The sequence below is a fragment of the Neofelis nebulosa genome, chromosome 2 (assembly GCF_028018385.1).
Source record: "Neofelis nebulosa isolate mNeoNeb1 chromosome 2, mNeoNeb1.pri, whole genome shotgun sequence".
Classification (NCBI taxonomy): domain Eukaryota; kingdom Metazoa; phylum Chordata; class Mammalia; order Carnivora; family Felidae; genus Neofelis; species Neofelis nebulosa.
Window position 1 is genome coordinate 222,102,875 of NC_080783.1, and position 20,069 is coordinate 222,122,943.

General features: G+C 61.3%; 2 protein-coding genes across 2 annotated transcripts; one reads left to right on the top strand and one right to left on the bottom strand.

Moving 5' to 3' along the window:
* Positions 1-1,213: 1,213 nt before the first annotated feature.
* B3GALT6 (beta-1,3-galactosyltransferase 6) lies at positions 1,214-5,100 on the bottom strand. The gene has a single exon (XM_058719495.1). The coding sequence runs from the start codon at positions 4,893-4,895 to the stop codon at positions 3,897-3,899; it is 999 nt and encodes a 332-aa protein (XP_058575478.1). The 5' UTR covers positions 4,896-5,100; the 3' UTR covers positions 1,214-3,896.
* A 7-nt stretch (positions 5,101-5,107) lies between these two features.
* SDF4 (stromal cell derived factor 4) lies at positions 5,108-19,153 on the top strand. Its single transcript, XM_058719494.1, has 7 exons — positions 5,108-5,239; positions 8,345-8,697; positions 12,309-12,445; positions 12,965-13,078; positions 16,799-16,957; positions 17,299-17,474; positions 18,543-19,153. The coding sequence occupies exons 2-7, from the start codon at positions 8,393-8,395 to the stop codon at positions 18,717-18,719; spliced, it is 1,068 nt and encodes a 355-aa protein (XP_058575477.1). The 5' UTR covers positions 5,108-5,239; positions 8,345-8,392; the 3' UTR covers positions 18,720-19,153.
* The last annotated feature ends 916 nt before the right edge of the window (positions 19,154-20,069 follow it).

The window sequence follows — 20,069 nt, forward strand, 5'->3', positions numbered from 1 at the left end:
GGGGTAGCCCAGGCTGGCAGTGAGCCCACCCTGGCCCTGAAGATGGGGGCACAGGTGCCCACAGAGGCCAGGTGACGGGATTATTTCAGCTCCCAAGCTGTAGGATGTGGGGAAGGTCCTCTGGGTGGGTGCCGGAAGGTGACCGCCGGGGAGACCCTGGAGTGGAGGCTCATGGGGTCTCAGGAACGGGAAGGCTCACAGGGCTTGGACCATGACCCCTCGAGAGCCCAGGGTTTGTTCTGAGGCCAGGCCGTGGTTTAAGGACAGACACTCCCCCTAAGGACTGCCCGCTCCCTAGGCTCAGAGAAGGAGAGAGACATTAGCTCAACCCAGGGCACAGTGACTAGAAACAACCTGAGCCTCTCTCCAAATCCCTGGGTCCGGAGCGCAAGCATCAAGGAGCAGCCAGCACGCAGACTTTTTGGGATTGGCTTTTCTTGCTTGATGGAATTCTTTGGAGCTTCATCCTGTTACTGCCAACGTTTCTGAAGTTTCGACATTTTCTAGTCCTGGAACCTTAGCCAAAGCGCTGTCTCTATGCCCCGTCTCTTCCTCTTTCTCAGGAAAATGAAGGGGCCGTTGCCAGGGCTGCACGCCAGCCCGCAGAAGTGCTGAATGCAGGCACTGGCCTGTTACCCTGGTGTCCCAACAGCTCGAGTCCTCTCCTGACACCTGCTCTGCACGTTGGCCCCGGGGGAGGGAGGGGCGGGGCCAGGGCCCTCCATGAGAAGAGGGGCACCACTCGAGGTGGTGCTGGGTGGCCCATGCCCCTCCGGGCCTGATGCTCTCTGCCAGTGTGGGCCGACGGCCACTTAAAGAGAGACTGGTTTGGCTGGGAGAGAGTTGGCTGCCCTGTGTCCCAAACCCCCAGTAAAAACCAGTTCGGTGGTCTGACTCCCCATCTCCCAAGAGCCTACCGTCTCCTGGGCCCCTGGCCGGCGTTGGGCTCAGCCACTGGCCTTAGGACACACGTGTCCAGGTGGTGTGCAGCCTGCAGTGTGTGGCTCAGTGGGCGGGAGGTGCAGTCTGGGGGGGGCCACCTTGACCTGGAGAACCCGCCAGCCAGGGCGGGCTCTATCCATGGGCCCCAGTATTGCCGGCAAGGTGATGGCTGAGGGTCACTCCAGGAAGGGACCCCTGGCCATCAGATCGAACGTGTGGTCTGAATCCTGACGTTACAACTGCAGTAATGATGTGCACAGTCAGCCCAGGAGAGGGTTTGTTCTGTATGGAAATTTAATGATTTCGGCTGAACAATAGGAAGTTTCCATTTTTGTCAAGACTGGTTGCATACTGGCACCTTCATGTGATTCAAGCGAATGCTCAGTCTCGTAGGTCCCCCTCGCCTCAAGAGACACGTCTGGGTTTTTAGATTTTTTACAAGGAGGCCTTGGACATGGCTGCCATGCTTCCTTCCCATGGGGTGTGCTCTGGACGAACCGGAAACTACAGCAGGACTGCAACGCAGGGCAGGGATCAGAGGTCCACCCCTGGGCTCGGAGCCTGGCTCTGCCCCTGGCACGTGGGTGCCGGCAAGCTGTCTGCAGAAGAAGAATGGACACGGGCACACGTCAACTCCTTCGACAATCCCGACGTTCACACAACACGTTCAGGCGAAAAAGGTCGGCAGGGTCCCATTCTGCTCACCCCGGTGTCCCCAAACCTGGCTCCTCTTGTGAATCCTTGTCCTGCAAACCAGGTGTTCACAGGGGGAAGGTCAGTCCTGGCTCAAACCGGCCAATCAGAAAGCCGACGTTCACCTTGTAATCAGAATTTGTCAGCTCTTGGGACCTCTCTGGCCCGGCTTCCACCTTCTAAAGGTAGGAGAATCGCAACCACAAGACCATCCCCCGCTTCCTTCTGGCCCAAGACTCCAAACTCCGGATATCCTTCTACCTTTCAACAAAAATAACCCCAACCTGCCGCTGTGGACTACATCCCCCAAACTCAGACTGAAGCCTCAACTCCCAATGTGATAGTATCTGGAGGTGGTGGTAGCTGAGGTCATGCGGGTGGGCCCTCTGGTGGGATCAGCGTCCTTGTAAAAAGAGACACCAGGCACTCGCTTTGGCTCTCTCCCGTCACAAGGCCGCGGTGAGAAGGCAGCCGCCTGCAGGCCGGGAAGAGGGCCCTCACCACCCAGCCCAGGTGGGGCCGATCACATGTGCTCTTAGAGCCTGCAGACTTGAGGGACACACATCTGTGGCGCTTTGTCACCGCGGCCCAAGCTAAGACGCCCGCTCTCACGATCCACGGCCCGAGAACACCAGAGAGTGGCAGGTCAGAGGTCTGTGCCTTCTGTTTGCGTTGCCCGAGGTGCACTGCGGACACTGGCCGCGTGGCCAGGCTCCCCGGACAGCAAACCCAGGTCAGACCCCAGAAGAGCTCTGTAGGACCATGCACCACTGTACCGGGAGGGGCTCGCGCTGTCCCGGAGCCTCTCTATTTGACTTCTGTGACGGTCATAGCGCTCACTTTCACATTTAACGGGGAAAAAAGGGACCCGAGTCTCCGAGGATGTGTCCAGGTTTGAGAGGGGTGATCGGTCACGGGGGCGGTGCACGTAAATGCATTCTGTCTCCAAAAGGACGCGGCAGCCAGTGAAGCCTTTCTAAAGACAGAACAACGGACACCTCACCGATACTTGCAAGGGTTCAGATTCCTGGAACTTGGGCCCAGAGTCTAAAATAACAGATGTGCAGGTGAGGAACACTTTGGCCTGCACGTCCGCGAGGAAGCCTTAAAAGGAGTCTTTACAGAAAGAGACAATGGGACCGACTTTCCAGTGTAAACTAGAAAGAGAAATGGACAATTTTAGAATTCTTCCACATTTAAACACACATGCAGCAACGAGCCTACAACTCAAGCTGTAAAAACAGATTAATCCACAAATTCCAAGTTCTGATAGAAAAGTCTTCCCCTAAATAATTTAAAAAATATACTGAGACCCACACGCTCCCAACTTAAAACTCTTATCTACACGAATTTACAATATTTATAAGTCACAGACTCGCGCCGAAGCACACTGATCACAGATTCACTTTGGAGCAACGCAGACCAAAACACCACTGAGGCTGTGAAACAGTGACACCAAGTGTAAACCCTAGACTTGCACATGACAAATGGTACCAACACGAAACACAGAAGCAGGTAACCTAACTCGATACGGCTACAGCAATTCTGAGGAAAAGCCACTGGAGTGCGTCGCAGTGAAGGTGCAACATGCAAGGGCCCGAGGGTCAGATCCCTGCAGCCGCGGCTCTCTGGGCAGTGACTTCCTATGTGGACGGTCACCACAGGATGCAGGACAAGGCACAGTCCCCACCCCTGAACGAGTCCAGATTCTTTCTCTGTGGTCAGGTCCGCAAGTGCCCGTCAGCTCCAGCCTCTCGCTGCTGCTGGCCCCTACGTCGGGAGGACAGGCCGGGGCGCGGCGGCAAAGCCCTGCCAGCTCGCCCAAAGCTGGGCGTCTTCACAGTCAGGCCGATGCCGGCTGAGATCCAGGGACCGGACGTTTCTACCTGGACGTAAGGTGCTGCCCTGGCAAGCCCCAGGGGCCTCCCTGGCCCAGAACAAGATGCTCCCCAGCGAGGCCCGGTGGCGGCCGCTGGGGTGCACGGCCCTGGGCGCGCCCACGGGAGCTGGCACCTGCGAGCTGTCCGCCGCCGCTTGGCGTCTGCCTGAAAACCGGTCGCCGCAGAAGCCAGGTCCCCTTGAGGGCTGGGCTCCTTCCGGACACCCGGCCAGAACCCGTCAGCCGTGCCCGTGCAAGGCCGGCGGGAGGCCGCCTCAGCGGCTGCCTCACAGGAGCCTGAACGACCGTCGCGGCGGCGGCCGCCTTGGGGGCCCTGTCCCGGCCTCCGTGCGACTCGCGGCGGGTCGGCTGCGGCCGCAGCTCAGGGGATGCCCTCCTTCCTCTGACAGCACTGCGAGGGGGGCGCGGACCAGTCGTAGATGTAGGACAGGCGCAGCTGCACCTCCTGCCTGCACAGGCGGCCCTCCCGCATCAGCGTCTGGTGCTTCTCCAGCATGTCCTCCAGGCTCTGCTTGTGAGTCACCAGGTACTGGTTGCTGCAGCCGCGGGACTTGTACTCGGTGTCGAAGCGCGGGTCGTGCTCGCGCTGGACGTCCACCGGCGCCAGCCAGGCGCCCAGCGACACGTCCTCGCTGTGCCAGGCGCGCAGGTACTCGCGACTGAGGCGCAGGTAGTGCACCAGGTCGGCCGAGAGCACGTAGCCGCCGCCCAGCGCGTAGGGCAGGTAGTAGTCACAGAGCTGCCAGGCGGCCTCGCGCCAGCGGCCCCCGGGCTTGACGCGGCCGCGGCCCGAAAAGAAGCCCCAGTAGAGGCGGCGGCGACGCGCGGGTTCGCGCGCGCGCAGCTCGGCCAGCAGCGCGTCCAGCCGCGCGAACGAGTCGTCGTCGGCCTTAAGCACGAACTCGAAGGCCACGTGCTCGTCCAGCCAGGACAGCATGGCCAGCACCTTGGCGGTGAGGTTCTCATACGCGTCGCGCAGCGCGGGCAGCAGCAGCAGGTCGCCGTGCCGCGCCTGCTCGCGCTCCAGGGCGCGCCGCTCCTCGGCGCCCAGGCCGCCCGTGCCCACGGCGAAGCGCGCCCACACGTCGCCCGGGCCGCCGCGCCGCGCCGCCGCCAGCCACGTGCCGCGGACCACGCTGCGCCGCTCGGCCGCCCGGGGCGCGCTGGCCACCAGCACGGCCAGGAAGGCGGCGGCGCGTGCGGGTCCGGCGGGCCCGGCGGGCGGGGGGCTGCGGCCGGGCGGCGGGCGGGGGCCGTCCGCGGCGCAACGGGCCAGGTAGAGCAGGCCGGCGCCGCAGAGCGCCAGGCCGCCCAGGGCCAGCGCCGTCCGGTGCCGCCACGCGCGCCGCAACAGCTTCATGGCGCGCGCGCGCACGGGAGGCGCCCGAGGCTCCGCGGCTGGCACGCAGGCCGCGTCCCCCCGCGGCGGACGCGGAGGGCTACGGGGCGCCCGTCACGTGGGCGCCCGTCACGTGGGCACGCGCGCCCTTCTCGTTGGTTGCCTCGGGAGGGCCGCGCGGCCACTTCCGCCCAAGGGAAAGATGGCGGCACCGGCGTCGTCACGGCGGGGTCGCGCCAGCGCGCGCCGTTCCTGGTCCGCCTCTTCCCGGAAGAAAGATGGCCGCGGCCTAGGCGCGTCCCGTCGGAGGCGTCACGGGCGCTCGGGCCCCGCTTGGCGGATCCTGGGCGAGGGGAGGGAGGCCGGTGAGTGAGGGCTCCGGGGCGGGGGGCGTCGGGAGGCCCGCAGACGCGCCCTCGGGCCGCTGGACCCTGGGCTCCTGTCCTCTCCGCCCACACCGACGGATGCCGCCGGGGAACTGAGGCTGGGGGAGACAGGTCGGCAGGGGGAGACAGGTCGGCAGGGGAGTGGGGTGGACCCCGGTATTTACCAGCGAGGTGACCTCCCTCTCCTAGTCTGTAAAAGGTGCCCTAATTGGTAGGGCTTGGTGAAGATTTGGAATGATGCGTGTAAAGCCCTTGATTTCCGGTTCAGCCAGTGGCAGGTGTTAGGAACACTCTTAGCGGGACTCCTAAAACCGGAACAGAGCTGTGAGAATAGGTTCGCGTTTTTATCGGCAAGAGATCTAGTTTCGCCTGAACGGACACCCCAGGATGGCCAAGAAGTGTCGCCTCCACTTAAGCTGGTCACCCTGGGGCGGCGTTAACACCCTCCCCTGACGTCGTTTCTAGAGGGCGGCGACTCCCTAGTCAAGGGGGCAAAGCCCCTGCCCTTTGAAATCCCATTCTGGTGGGGCAGGCAGGGGACGAGGAACTGAGCAGTTGACTGAGATATTCAGCCGCGCTGCTCCTTTTGTGCTTACCAAGATAGGTAACTGTCGTAAGCGGAGAGGAGGAAGTTTCACTTGACTTCCTGATGTCCGTTCAGTTATCTTGGCGTTACTTTTTGTACAGAACGTAGTGTGCTACCCATGAAGATAAGCGCACAGTTGATTTTGCTCTTTCAAGGAGCAAAGTACAGCCTGTTTGGACACAATGTGTTTTTATGGCCACAGTCAGGGAGAGTTACAGTAACGTCAGGGGAAAGCTCTCTGGGTTTGCAGGACACTTTCCTAGCCAGGAGAGCTGGGATGCAGCACTGGAGTCACACTCCAGCAGGAAAGGAAACCGTCCTCAGCCATGGGAAGAAAACCCAGCATGAGCACCTGCGTCGGGGGGCTCCCTACCTTGGTGGCTGCAGGCTCATACAGGTCTTGGCTTATGGCAGGCTGCATTTCCTCCCGGGCCCACCTGAAGGCCAGCGCCACTGGCGTCTCCTTGGCACCTGCGCAGAGCATCTCCTCTTGGTTTAATACCCCCATGACCTGCTTGCCAGAGCTGTGGGTTCCTTGCCAGGCACCACTTCCTCGTGGTCTGTTTACAAACAGTCCTGTTGGTTTTGAGTCACGTGCCCTGTTCTGTTCCCATGGGCCCTGTGTTTTTATTGTGCACTCTTTTGCGCTGACGTGTCCAGGAACGTGCATATTGCGATGTGGCAGAAATAGCTGTATGTGTTCGCTCGCTTCTGTGGAGTGCCTGCTGGGTGCAGACGGTGTGAGGGCCGTTGGATGGCGACGTGGGGGAGGGTGTGGCGTTCCAGTAGATGTGATTGAAGGGCAGTCACAGCACAGAGAGCACCATGGGGCAGCTGGCGGGCGCTCGTGCCCGTGGGGAGATCGCGGGCCCCAGAGGCCTGGGAAGAGGGACGTTTGCCACCCTGTGAGAGGCCCTCCCTCAGAGGGGTGAGACAGGTGAGGTGAGAGAGGAAGGGCTTGTCGAAGGGCCCAGACGGTGCGCAGGTTCAGAAGGCTAGTGCATCAAGGCATCACGTGTCGGGAGAATAATGCTGGTGAGGAGCAGGTAGCCTCAAAGGGAAGCATCCAGGAAGCGAGTGGTGGCATCTGCTACTGCCCCCGGGCCAGCCTTGGCTCGAGCTGTGTGCCCTCAGGCTGGGGCGTGGTGGCTGTGCTGCTGGCCAGCATAGGCAGGCGCTGTACCTCCTGAGCCCCATATGCCCCAGCTTGGCGGTGGGAGGGCACCCTGGCCTGTGGCCAGTGTGTCCAGGGCCACCACCGCTGGGCCCTGGGTACTGGCGGCTTCCCTCTGCCACTCCTCCCTGGAAAGACTGCCGGAGGAGGTGAGGGTCTCAGCTGCACCTGCGAGGACCGGGTTATGTCAGGGGCAAGAAGGAGCTGGAGCCTTCTTTGGGAAGTGTGGAATGCAAGTGTCCGTGGGAAGCGGAGTGGGCAGCACTGTCCCAGCGCCAGCCAGAAGGGAATCTGGAGGCACCCGGAGGGTGAGGGAAAGCAGGAGGGCCCAGGCAAAGGAGCAGATATGGGAGGAGGCTGGGATGGCCGAGTGCTAGGCGTGAGTGCTTGTGGCCCCGGGATCTTTAACGTGGTGACACGGACAGGGAGGTGGCCTTGTTTCATCGTTGCCAGGCCCAGGCATACCTAGGACGACAGACTTCCTGGTGCGCCAGTCTTGGTCCTGTGTGAACACGAGCAAGGATGTGTGCACACACGTGCACGTATATGTGGGTGCACACGTGTAGGTGTGTATGCACAAACACCTGTACATGCGTGGGCATGGACATAAGCACACTTACGCGTATCTGTCTTGTGCACGCATGTGCGTGTATGCATGTGTTTGTGTACGTGTGCGCGCATCTGCAGAGGTCACAGGGGTGGGAAGGTGGGAAGGGGCTGGTGCCCTGCTGGGCGGGTTTGGGCATTTGCACTGGCACCAGGCTCCGCTCTCACAAAGCCTCGGGGTGGGGGAGGGGCTGCTGGGTGTTCCTGTTACGTCGGGGAAACTGAGGCAGGGGAGGTCAGGTAGCTTAGCCAAGTTCACAGAGCTCACAAATACTGAATTGGGATTCGGAGAGTGAATTACCACGTCCCTGGGGTCAGTGTCGATGGCGGGAGGGGTGGAGAGAGACTGTTCTGGGAACGCCTGCTGTAGGCATTGAAAAGGGGCAGGTTTAGTGGTGCTGGGCAGCCCTTGAGATGGGGCAGCTTTACGTGAGTAGGAGGGAGAAGGGCCGGAAACCCAGCATCTTTGGAAAAGGAAAAAGTAGCACGTCTAGTACGGAACCCATCAATCCAGAGCTTCTATTTCACGTCGCAAGTAAACGCTTCTTCAGTGAAGTATTTGCTGAGGCTCCCCTGGACGATGGCTGTGTTCTCTTCGTAGACCATTAACGTTGGGGTCTGGCAGCCATGGGCGGTTGGCCTTCTGCAGCGTCTGGGGCGGCGGAAGGCTGTGACCCCAGGCCTCGCTTCCTCACCTGTCCCGCCCCTCTCTCCCCAGCTCCTGGCCACACTTGCGGGACATCCCGAAGTCCGGACCCAGGTGGCCATGGCGTCCAGGCGGGCTTCCCTCCGTGGCCTGGCGTCTCACTGCCTCTGGCTCTTGGGGGTCATCCTGCTGATGGATGTGTCTGCCCGGCCTGCCAACCACTCATCCGCTCGGGAGAGGGCAGGCAACAGGGAGGAGCGGGAGATCCTGCCTCCGGACCACCTGAATGGGGTGAAGCTGGAGATGGACGGGCACCTCAACAAAGACTTCCACCAGGAGGTCTTCCTGGGGAAGGACACGGACGGGTTCGAGGAGGACGCGGAGCCACGGAGGAGCAGGAGGAAGCTGATGGTCATCTTTTCCAAGTAGGCGCCCAGGCCTGGGGGGCGGGGGGCTGTTAGAGTCCGACTGATTTGCTCACCCGGCACGTACTGTGGCCCAAACCCAGGCGGGTCGCGTGCTGGGGCTGGGTGGGGTCCCCAGGTGTCAGGGGCCCAGTGCCTCAGCACGTGCCTGGTGAGTTCCGGGCTCCCACGGTATTGGTGACGTGGTGGCACAGTCTTGTGCCAGGACCCAGGATTCGTGGCTCTCGGTTCCGGGAGAGAGACTGAGAGGAGCTGGGACGTGGGGCCGACTCTCTTGTGGGAGCCGCTCTGAGCGCACGCAGGTGTCACACGGGCCGTGGACACACACACAGGCCACACGCGCTGGCTGCAAGCACACACAGAGGTCACGTGGCCTGGGGGCTTTGGAACCTCCGAGGGAGGTGAGGGGCCTCGCGGCTGGGGCCTGAGCTCAGGAGGAGGCCCTGGGCAGTTGGACTGGGCTTTGTTTCCTGAGCCCACTAGCCTCAGCTTCCTTGTCTGTGAAAGGGGGTGTTGAGAGCCCCGCTTTCCCAGGCATGGTGAGAACAAAGTCCCGGGACCTGCTGTGTGCTTGACGTCTGCTCGCCGGACGGGACGGGGTGGGATGAGGGCGGAGCACAGGTGGAGGGCAGCGGGGCTGAGGGGCGTGGTGGGTTTTGCCTGTGGGGGGGTGGGAGGAGACCGGGCGGGCGGCCGCAGGTGGAGGCAAGGAAGGACGGGCGGGTGGGATGCTCCTGCAGGCCGAGCGGAGACGTCAGGAGCCCCGGTCCCTGGGCGGGGCTGAGGGGGAGCAGCCAGCAGGCGTGCATCTGTCCTCGGCGTCGAAGGCCAAGTCTGGGCGCTGGGTGACAGATCCAGAGAGAGGACCGTGGCCAGACCAGGGCCTGGGGGGTTCAGAGGTGAGGAGAAAGGAGAAGCCGCCAGAAGGCTGTGGCGAGAGAGGGCATTGCTTTCCCGCACGGCCCCCTCAGACGCCGCCCTGGAGGACGGAGACGGTCAGCTGCGCATCAGAGCCTCATCCAGCGTACAGATTTTATCACTGTCGTCCGGAGTGAGCTTTGCTGCTTCCAGTGAGCAGAGGAAAGCTGGGGACTGAGCCACCAGTGGCAGGTGGCTCCTTCTTGGCGGTCAGATGGAGGCCGACCCACAGAAGGCAGCAAGGTTGGCGTGCCCGTTCTTTCCTCTCCGTGGTGCCCTGATGGGGTTTCCCTGGATGGGTGTTGGTGAGAGATGTGGATCCCGGAGGCCCGCTGGTGTGAGGTGCTCTGGGCACAGGGTGCAGGGGTGGGGGTGGGGGCAGGGGGTGCAGCAGGTGGGCTGCCCGCTGGGGGCAGTCCGTGGGTGGGCTGGCCGAGACCGAGGACAGAGGTGGGCGCTGCTCGTGATTCGGCCAGCTCATGCAGAGGGCGCTGGGCTCTTCCCAGGAGTCTGTTGGGAGTACCCATCCTTACACTGAGAACCGCCTTCCCGGCAGCCTGGGGAGGGTGGGCTGCACCACTTGGTGGGCCAGGGGCGAAGTGTATGCCCACAGCCAGTCTTTGGGTTAAAAACCCGGTCCAGGGGATCTACCCAGGCCTGCCCTGGGCATTCTCGGGAGAGAGGATGGCCCCACCCTGGGTCCTGAGGTCCCTGGGGTCCCTGGGGTCCCTGAGGGCCCTGAGGGCCCTGATGGGGTCCCTGGGAACTTTGAACCTGTGAATGTCTTGCCTGTTGTGAGATCTTCCATCCAAACAGGTTCAAACTCAGCTGTTGAAGCAGCAGTGGGTTCTTCCTGGCCTGGCTTCTGTGCCTTAGAGCCCTTGGCACTTTTGCGTGTTCGGGGGCCTGGAGGGTCTGGTGGATGGGGCCTAGGGCTCTGGGAGGAAGGGGCCCCAGAGGGGCCAGGCAGGGCCTACTGGACAGGTGATGGCAATGGGGCAGAATCCAGAGAGGGTGGGATGTCGTCCAGAGACTCAGTGCCGGGAGCAGGTGCGTGACACCGGAGCAAGGTTCCGAAGGAGCAAGGCACGCAGTGGGGAGGTGGGACTCTTTCCTGCTGTGCGCACACCTTAAGTGTTGAGGGTTAGTTCTTTAGCTGGTTGGCACATAGGTGGGTATGGGTACAGAGCGATACCGAGGAGTCTGGTGCCACAGCCAGGCCGGGGCCATGAGGGCTGGCGTGTGCTCAGAGCCCCTTTGGGGTTGGGTCCCACCCGCATCTCACGCCGGGCAGGGCTCTGAGGGCCGGGTGTGCGGATGTCCGTGTGGGGGTGGGGGCCTTCCGGGCCACACCTGGGCGCCCGCTGGCCTGTGTGCCTGGGGCCACGAGGGGCCTGCAGCGTGGAGAGGCGGGCGCTTGCTCAGGGGTCACGATGCTAAGGTCACATCACCTGAAGTGCAGAAAACCAGACCGGCAGCCGCATTGCCACCTGGGAGGACAGTGTCCGTGGGCTCACACGCTGGCTGCCCGTCAGTCTCTCTGAGGGGTGGCTGTCTGTCTCGCTTTGTCATGACCTTGACAGTTTTGAGGAGGACCGCACAGGTGTTGTGTCGAATGTCCCTCGTTTCGGGTTTATCTCTTGTGTTTTCTCGTGGTCAGAGGGGGGTTGTGGCTTGGGGAAAGGACACCCGAGAGGTGAGGTGGCCCTCTTGTCACATCCTATCAGGGGGTCCTGTTGGCCGGTCACCTGGTTCGGGTGGTGCCTGCCGGGCGTCCCTCCTGTCTTCCTGGGCAGCAGCCACTCAGTGAGGCGGTCTCCCTGCGGGGCTGGGGACGAAGTTGTCCTCCCTCCCGGGACCGGGGGGGGGGGGGGGGGGGCGGGGAGCGACGGGGAAGAACCGCTGTAGTATTTGGAATTCTGGAGGGAGGAGTTCTGTCTCCCCCACGTGCTCACGTTTATCAGCGGTCCCCTCCACCAGCAGGGACTCCTGGATGTGTGTCGTGTACTTGGGGTCCAGTCCCGCACTGTGTTGTTGTGCCCTGGCCGTTGGGGGCTCTTTCATTTGCTTGTTTCGGGGGCACCGCCTTACTTCGTGGCCCTGCCGGGGGCTCCAGGTTCATCTCGTCGTGTGCCCGCCTCAGCCGTAGCAACCACGTCTCCAAGGAGCCCTGGTGTCTTTTACTGGAGGACGGTGTTTAGAAGCCAGGACCTGGGGCAGTGGTGTGCGCCTTGCTGCAGCTGTCACGGCCTGAGGTCTTGTGGGCGGACGCAGTTAGGTAACGTGTGCGTGCGTACCAACGTGTGTATACGTAGGCGTGTTAACTCACGCACACACGTGCTAATGTGTGTGCACTTGTGTGCACTAGGCGGTGCATATGCGTGAGCATCGCTGACTCGTGTTTGCACGGGGGCGTGCTGGCCCACGCACACACGTGGACACGTGCTTGCGCCTCAGCTCCCTGTCTGCTTCATCAGCTAGCCGTCTGCACCCGCGTATGAAGCGCGACCCCGCTCTGGCTTCACGGCTCTGGTTCGGGCCTCGGCATCTGCCACGAGCAGGGTCCCAGTCCATCCACCCCAGCGTGTCCCTGTTCACGGTGGTGGAGCCCTGCCAGCCATCCTCATGTCCATCGGTCCACCTGTGCTGCCGGGTTCCAGAGGCCTCGTGTGACATTGCCCCTCTGCCCGCAGGGTCGACGTGAACACCGACCGGAGGATCAGCGCCAAGGAGATGCAGCACTGGATCATGGAGAAGACGGCAGAGCACTTCCAGGAGGCCATCGAAGAGAGCAGGGTGCACTTCCATGCCGTGGACCCTGACGGCGACGGTATGGCCGGCAGGGCTCAGGCCGCCAGGAGGGGGCGGTGCGCAGAGGGCGGGGGTGGGGGGTGGGGGCGCCCGCCGATGCTGCCCGCGAGACCGCCCTCCCGGGCTCCCGTGTCCTCCGCCGCCGCCGGTGAGGGCAGGGCGGGATGCAGGGGGTGGGCCGGGGCTTCAGGCTGGGTTCAGCCGCTCCCCTGCTTCCGCTCCTTCAGTTGCTTGATGTCTGAAAACGGTTACATACCTCTTCTCGCGTATTTATCCTTTACCATTTCTCTTAAGTTCCCTTATTTATTTTGAGAGAGATTGCGCAAGTGAGGAGGGGCAGAGAGAGAGAGAGACAGAACCGCCAGCAGGCTCTGTGCTGACGGCTCAGCGGGGCTTGAACTCACGAGCCATGGGATGGCGACCTGAGCTGGAACCGAGAGTCAGACACTTAACTGGTGGTGCCGGCCAGGCTCCACTGCTCACGTCTTTGTAAAACTGTCCGTCGTCAAACACCCTAACGGTCGGTCTTTGCTTCTAGGCCGTGTGTCGTGGGACGAGTATAAGGTGAAGTTTTTGGTGAGCAAAGGGCACAACGAGAAAGAAGTCGAGGAGAAGATGAAGAATGGCGAGGAGCTGAAGGTCGACGAGGAGAGTGAGCGCCCAGGCCCTGCCACAAGCCCGTGAGGGGGACCCCTGCCGGGGAGAGGGCGGTCTGGGCCAGGAGGAGGGCCCGCAGGGTGAGGCAGGTGGGGCGCAGAACTCTGCCCGCCCCTCAGCCTTTCACAAACATGCCTTTAAAACCTCAGGGACAGAAACTCGGTGCACTAGGGTGTTGGCCAAGTTCTAGAGCGCGGCCGGAGAACACTGGCGCCTTTCCCTAGTGACTGCCTTCTGCTCCGCCACCCCGTCCCACCTGGGGGCCCCTGCGGGGCCCAGCATATCCTGTTCCTCCTCCACTCAGTGGGTCACCGTCCCCACCCTTGTCCCATGGTGTCTTCTCTTGGTGGATGCGCAAGCGTGGGAGTTTCTCTGCGGCATCTTTCTGCCTGTGACACGGTCTCTCACGTGTCCGCCGGCTGTGCTGGTGAGTGTGCTGGTGGCCTCTGCTTTGTGAAGGGTGCCGCTGTGTCCCCTGGGCCACAGGTGTTCACTGCTGTTGTGTCTCCAGATGAACAGTGGGCCCTCTTGTCTGTGCCAGTGTTTGTGTATCTAGGCCTGGACCCCTGTGTCCTGTGTCGGGACTGCAGCCATACCTTCTCTCTGTTTGATTTTCCCTTTAGTCTTTAATCCCGATTCCCCGTGTTCCTTGCGGGTGTGCAGGGAAGTGATGGCCTTTCTGCGTTAACCTTCGTCCTGTGGCCTTGATACGATTGCCTAGTGGCTCCAGGAGTCTTTGTCAGCTCTTCCGGATTTTCTCTACAGGCAATTGTGACATCTGTGAGCCAAGACCGTTTATTTCCTCCTTCCCAATCTGGGTATCTTTAACTTCCCTTTTTTCTTTTTTGTTTTTAACTAATTTTTAAAGTTTATTTCTTTATTTTGTAATGTCTGTTTACTTTAGAGAGAGAATGCACACACAAATGTGGGGAGGGCGGTGGGGGTGGGGCAGAGGATCTGAAGTGGGCTCTGTGCTGCCAGCACAGAGCCTGATGCAGGGCTCAGACTCCTAAACCTCGAGATCATGACCTGAGCCAAAATCAAGAGTCAGCCGCTTAACCGACTGAGCCACCCAGGCGCCCCTCTAATTTCCTTTTCTTATCTTACTGCGTTGGCTGGAACTTCCAGTACAGTGTTGAAAAGCATCTTTTTCTTGTTCTGATCTTCGAGGCAAAGTGTCAAGTTTCTCACCATTCAGCATGGCGTGAGCTGTAGGTTTTTTGTAGGTGTTCTTTGTCAAGTTGAGGAAATTCTAATCTGTTCCTGGTTTGCTGGAAGTTTGGATCATAAATGGGTGTTGGATTCTGTGTCATGCTTTTTCTGTGTTGATAGGGTCATGTGGTTTTTCTTCTTCATCCTGTTGATGTGATGGTTACATTAATTGATTTTTGGATGTTGAACCAGCCATGCATACTTGGGGTAACTCCCACTTGGTCGTAGGATATAATTCTTGTGTTTTTGGATTCAATTTGCTGATATTTTGTGGGGCATTTAAAAAAATTTTTTTTTCTAATGTTTTGTTGTTTTTTTTTTTTAATTTTTTTTCAACGTTTTTTATTTATTTTTGGGACAGAGAGAGACAGAGCATGAACGGGGGAGGGGCAGAGAGAGAGGGAGACACAGAATCGGAGACAGGCTCCAGGCTCCGAGCCATCAGCCCAGAGCCCGACGCGGGGCTCGAACTCACGGACCGCGAGATCGTGACCTGGCTGAAGTCGGACGCTTAACCGACTGCGCCACCCAGGCGCCCCTCTAATGTTTATTTTTGAGGGAGACAGAGACAGAATGTGAGTGTGTTAGGGGCAGAGAGAGAGGGAGACACAGAATCCGAAGCAGGCTCCAGGCTCCGAGCTGTCAGCACAGAGCCCGACATGGGGCTCGAACTCACAAGCTGTGAGATCGTGACCTAAGCTGAAGTCAGACGCTCAACTGACTGAGCCACCCAGGCGATGTGGGGCATTTTTGCATGAGAGACACCAGTCTGTAGTTTCCTTTTCTTGCAGGGTCTGGTAGTGTCTGAGTTCCCAGCCTTCCGGCTGTCTCCTTGGGGGTCACCTGTCACGGGCACCTCGTTAATGTCTCATGCCTTTGTTTTTCCTGCTCAGTCTGTTCCTGGAGCACGTGTAACTTAGCAGAGTCTCAAGTTAAACACTGAGGAGGCTCCTGAATGCGCTCCGATGCCAGTCGGCCTTTCCCACTTCCCAGGACGTCATCCAGTATTTTAGTTCTGTCCTTTTTAAACCCTGTACCTTGGATGTTACTATTTTTTTCTGAAATGGTTGTTTGCCTTTTTCATATCTGTTTGTGTTTTGTGTTCCCACGGTTTGTCCTGCGGTTCCGGCTGTTCCCCGAAGGTGTAATTTGGAGGTGTCTGGGCATCCTGGGGGGCCTCTGCCCTCTTGCCAGCATTGGTGATTTGGCATCAGCTTCTGGGGTGGCCGCTGGGGTGTGGGCTGCAGGCCCCCTGTCCCTGCCCGCTCTCGGGAGCTAGTCTGTCTTCAGCGCCTTTCCTTTGACCGTGTCTGGGGTCAGGGCTATCCTCCAGGGGTGTGAGTTCTGTCACCTCAGCACGTGTCTTCAAGGCCCCTGTTCCCTTCTTTAGTGTTGGTGGGGCACTGCAGGTGAGGAGGGGCGCCGAGGGTCTCGGAGGCCGGGGGAGGGTGGGCAGGGGCTGAGAGGTAGGCTTGGGGGTCCGCACGTGGTGGTCTGCCTCCTCGGGGGACCCTCACTCGGCAGGTGCCTGTGGGCTCATGGGCCTCCCTCCCTCCCGGCCTCCCTCCTTGTCCCTGCTTGTGGTCACGTTGCCGCAGTCTCTGTGTGTCGTCTTCTGCCGGGAGTCCTGCTGTTGGCTTCAGGGCCCACCTTAAGTGCCTGGTGACCTCATCTCAAGACCCTTAAGTGGTTTTGGCTGCACAGACCTTTTTCCAGGTCAGGTGCTGTTGACAGCCTGCAGGCGAGTGTGTGCTGGCCCCTGTTCCTCTCGGCCCTGCACACGGGCACGAGGGAGCCAGTCACCCCACCTCCCTTTAAGTGGATTCGCCATTCGGGGTAGGCCACCGTGGGATCTTGTGTTCATCAGAAGGCGCTAAGACTTGAGGCGACGGGTACCGTGTGGGATGCAGCCGTCTCCCCTGTTGTGACGTGCCAAGGCCTGGGAGTCCCTGTTCCTGGTGACGGTGGTGCGGTGCAGACACACCTCCTGCCTGAACCCTTCCTGCTCGCCTGGCCTCCAGCTGGACGGTCCTTGAGCCTGCGAGGCCGCGGGCCTTCCCACGGAGGGAGAGCGGGGGTGTGGCAAGAGTGTGCGGGGGATGCTTGAGTCATATCTGGAAGCTGGGTTTTCCTCCAGAGCCCTGCCCTCCGTGTAAGGCGCACGTGAAACAGATGGAAAAGAACGAGGTTACGCTTTGTTCCTGTAGGTGCGCGGGGAGGGTGAGTCAGCCTCCACCGTGCTTTTCCAGTAGTGAGCTGGGGCGGGGGCTGTGTCTGGAGGAGGGTCAGCCCCTGTATTGGGTGGGGAGGGTCTGTGTCTGTCTGGGGGCTTTGCCCCCTCTGCCTCCCTGAGGGCCGAGCTCTCCTTCGGGAGAGGGGCGCTAGGCCTCGCTTACCGCGGCGTCCTGAGCCGGCCCTCCTCTGCGGGCAGCACACCTCAGAGCTTTCCTGGTGCGTGCGGGTGCCGTGGGGGCCTGGGTCCTCACAGATGTGCCTCTCTCAGCACAGGAAGTCCTGGAGAACCTCAAGGACCGTTGGTACCAGGCGGACAACCCCCCCTCGGATCTGCTGCTGACTGAGGACGAGTTCTTGTCGTTCCTTCACCCCGAGCACAGCCGTGGCATGCTCAAGTTCATGGTCAAGGAGATTGTCCGGGACCTGGGTGAGGCCTGGCCGGAGGGAGGCCCTGGTGCCCCCGGGGTGGGGGTGGGGGTAGGGGCAGCTGGGCTGGAGGGCGGGGCCCACTGGCACCTGCAGCGACTCTCCCATCAGGGGTCAGCCTGGGGGTCTCGGAGGCTGTGTGGCCACCTGGTGAGGGAAGGCCAGGACTTGCCCTGGGCCGTCTGACTTCCACCAGGCTCCCGGGCACCTGTTTTGAGACGCACCTGTTCTGCTTTAGGCTGAAAATTTCGCAGCAGACCTGTCTGATGGACTTTCTTCTGGGTGGGCCTGGGTGGTCCCGTGCTCACTTGGGGTCTGAGTGTCCACACCTCTGTCCTGCAGACCAGGACGGTGACAAGCAGCTCTCGCTGCCTGAGTTCATCTCTCTGCCCGCGGGCACGGTGGAGAACCAGCAGGGCCAGGACATCGATGACAGTTGGGTCAGAGACCGGAAAAAGGAGTTTGAGGAGCTAATCGACGCCAACCATGATGGGATCGTGACCATGGCGGAGCTGGAGGTGAGCGCAGGTGGTGGGGGGCGTGGGGGTGCCTCTGGGGTTGGGCTCAGGGCCCCGAGGCTTCCCGTGGGGCTGCAGTGGGAGGGAAGGCGGCACCGGTCCGGCTGTGGCCGGTCACTTGGTCACTTAGTGGCACCTAGAAGCGGGCTCCCTCAGGGGTGGGGGTCCACCCCACCAGCCTGGTCGCCTTTGGCACTCAGAGGGGATTCGAGCGGGGTGCCTGTGCCTGCCCCCTGGTCGGGGTGCCCCCTGGTCGGGGTGTCTGGGTGTCTTGGCCTCTCGAGGCCCCAAGAAGCCGCTCCCTAGTGGGCATCTGGCTGGACGCTGGGGCCGTGGGCCACGTTGGAACCCACCATCTCCCCCCGAAGTGTTTTCACTGGTGCCGAGTAGGCTTGTTTCCCCATCACTGTATGACTCGTTCGTCGCACATCAGAATTCTCTGCTCCCTTGCTGATAGCTGGAGGACGGACACCTGTGGTTCACGGGTTGAACGGTGGCTGATTTGGTCCATGTTTCCGCCTGTGTCCGTGCCCCGCGCGCCCCACTGCCAGGCCGCGGGTGGCCACTCAAAGCTTCTTGCGCTCCAAGAGAGCTCCCCTCCCTCCCTCCCTCCCGTGGTGGGGGCTCCCTGGCGAGGACGGGGAGGCAGTGAATCTCCTGCACCCACACAGGCGAGGCTCCCTGGCCCTGAGCCACTTCCAGCCTGGTGTGTGCCTTCCAGAACATTCAGGAACACGCCGCCATCCCCTTCCTGCTGCTTCTGTGCTATCAGCCATTGGGGGGGCGGGGTTTAAACAAGGACTTGCTCTTTGTAGCTGGTTAGAGGGTTCCAGCCTTGCTGCTGCTGCCTGAGGCACAAGGTGCTGACCTCGCTGACCGGGTGTCCGTGTGGGGCGGGGGCGTCCGCCTCGGTGGGGGCTCTCAGCCGTGTCACCACATGCGGACTTTGGGCGCCATTGTGACAGTGGCACCTGAGGTCCAGGGGTCCCAGTGCCGCCGGGGAGCGGGCGGGCCAGGGGGTCCCTGGCGGCCAGGGCCGCGCTGACGCGGTGCCCGCGACCACCGTAGGACTACATGGACCCCATGAATGAGTACAACGCCCTTAACGAGGCCAAACAGATGATCGCCATCGCCGATGAGAACCAGAACCACCACCTGGAGCCCGAGGAGGTCCTCAAGTACAGCGAGTTCTTCACGGGCAGCAAGCTGATGGACTATGCCCGCAACGTGCACGAGGAGTTCTGAGCCCGAGCCCCCCGCCGCCCGCCCCTCCCGGAAGCCTCCCTCCCTCCTGCCGCCCTCGGGCCCCGGGTCCAGGCTCCTCAAAGTTGTGCTAGAGCAGGCCGGAGCCCCCGAGGCGCGCCACGGGCTGGCCACCCCTGTGCGTGGGGCCCCACGTGCTGCCACGTGTCACTTCTGGGAAGCGGGTGCCGTTGTGCGAGGGCACGGACCACAGTGGCGCCCTCCCTACGGGCTCACCACACCTGTGGGAAGTAACGTGGCTCCTGCTGCCTCCTTAAAGACCGAGCGGTGGAGCTCGTGCTCGAATGTGCTGCCGGTGGCCAGTGGCTGGGGGTGCCTGCCCTTCTGAGCGGAGGACGCTCGGTCTCCGAAAACACAAACACTTGTGACAAGAATCTTATGAATTTACTTTAAAATATAGTTGCCTTTTTCTCCCACTCCCAGCTTCTTTTTTTTTTTTTTTTTTTTTAAGCCCATACAATGATTTTGGAACGTTTGTGGCTAGGTGGCTTCCACTTAGCGCTTTTGAGGTGGGCGATTTGGTGAGAACAGAGAGTTTGGTCAGGCAGGTGCGGGAAGGACCAGGATCCCGGGTGGGGCTGCATGCGACAGATGTGTTTACCGACAACGGGGACCTCTGGGAGCTCGTGGGAGATGGCTTTCGCAGGAAGCCAAGGGTGTGGGCTACAGATTTAAAGTCAGGAGCCTGAAGCCTGGGCCTGGGTGAGACCCCCTGGGAGGGGCTGGGGGGGGGTGGGGGGGCAAGGGAACCGGAGTTCCTGGTAGAAAGGGAAGATCTGCGAACAAGCCCTTAGGGGAGGGACCGGGGTGGGGGGTGGTGAGAACTCAGGAGTCCACCGAGACTGGCCTCAGAGCCCCCAGCCCGGCTGGTTGTGGGGGCCTGGAGTCTCCCTGAGCCGGTGGTCAGGGCCTGGGGACAGGACAGCGATGTTGGCTGAGGTTCCACCAGACCTGCATTTCTCACACATGCTGTCCCAGTCCTTCCTGGGGGGTCAGCTCTGCCCCGTGCTTGACTGGCGTTGGGGACGGAGGGCATTGAACTGTGAGGGTTTCGCAGTCCCTGACCCCACATGCCTCTCAGCTGCCACCTCCGGTCTCTGCTCCCCCCACCCCCTCCCTGCTGGCCATCCTCTCAGGAGCCCTGCGCTGTGGTCCGTGGCTCCTCGGCGGACAGCTCGCCCAGCCAGTGGGTCCACCCTTGCCACAGGGACCCGCTTCCGAAAAGCGTGGGAGTGGGGCCGCTGCAGAGGAACAAGGGCGCGGTGACACCTGGGCTGGTTTCTAGGCAAACAAGAGGAAAGACTTCAGAAGGGACGAGAGTGCGTGGTGGGA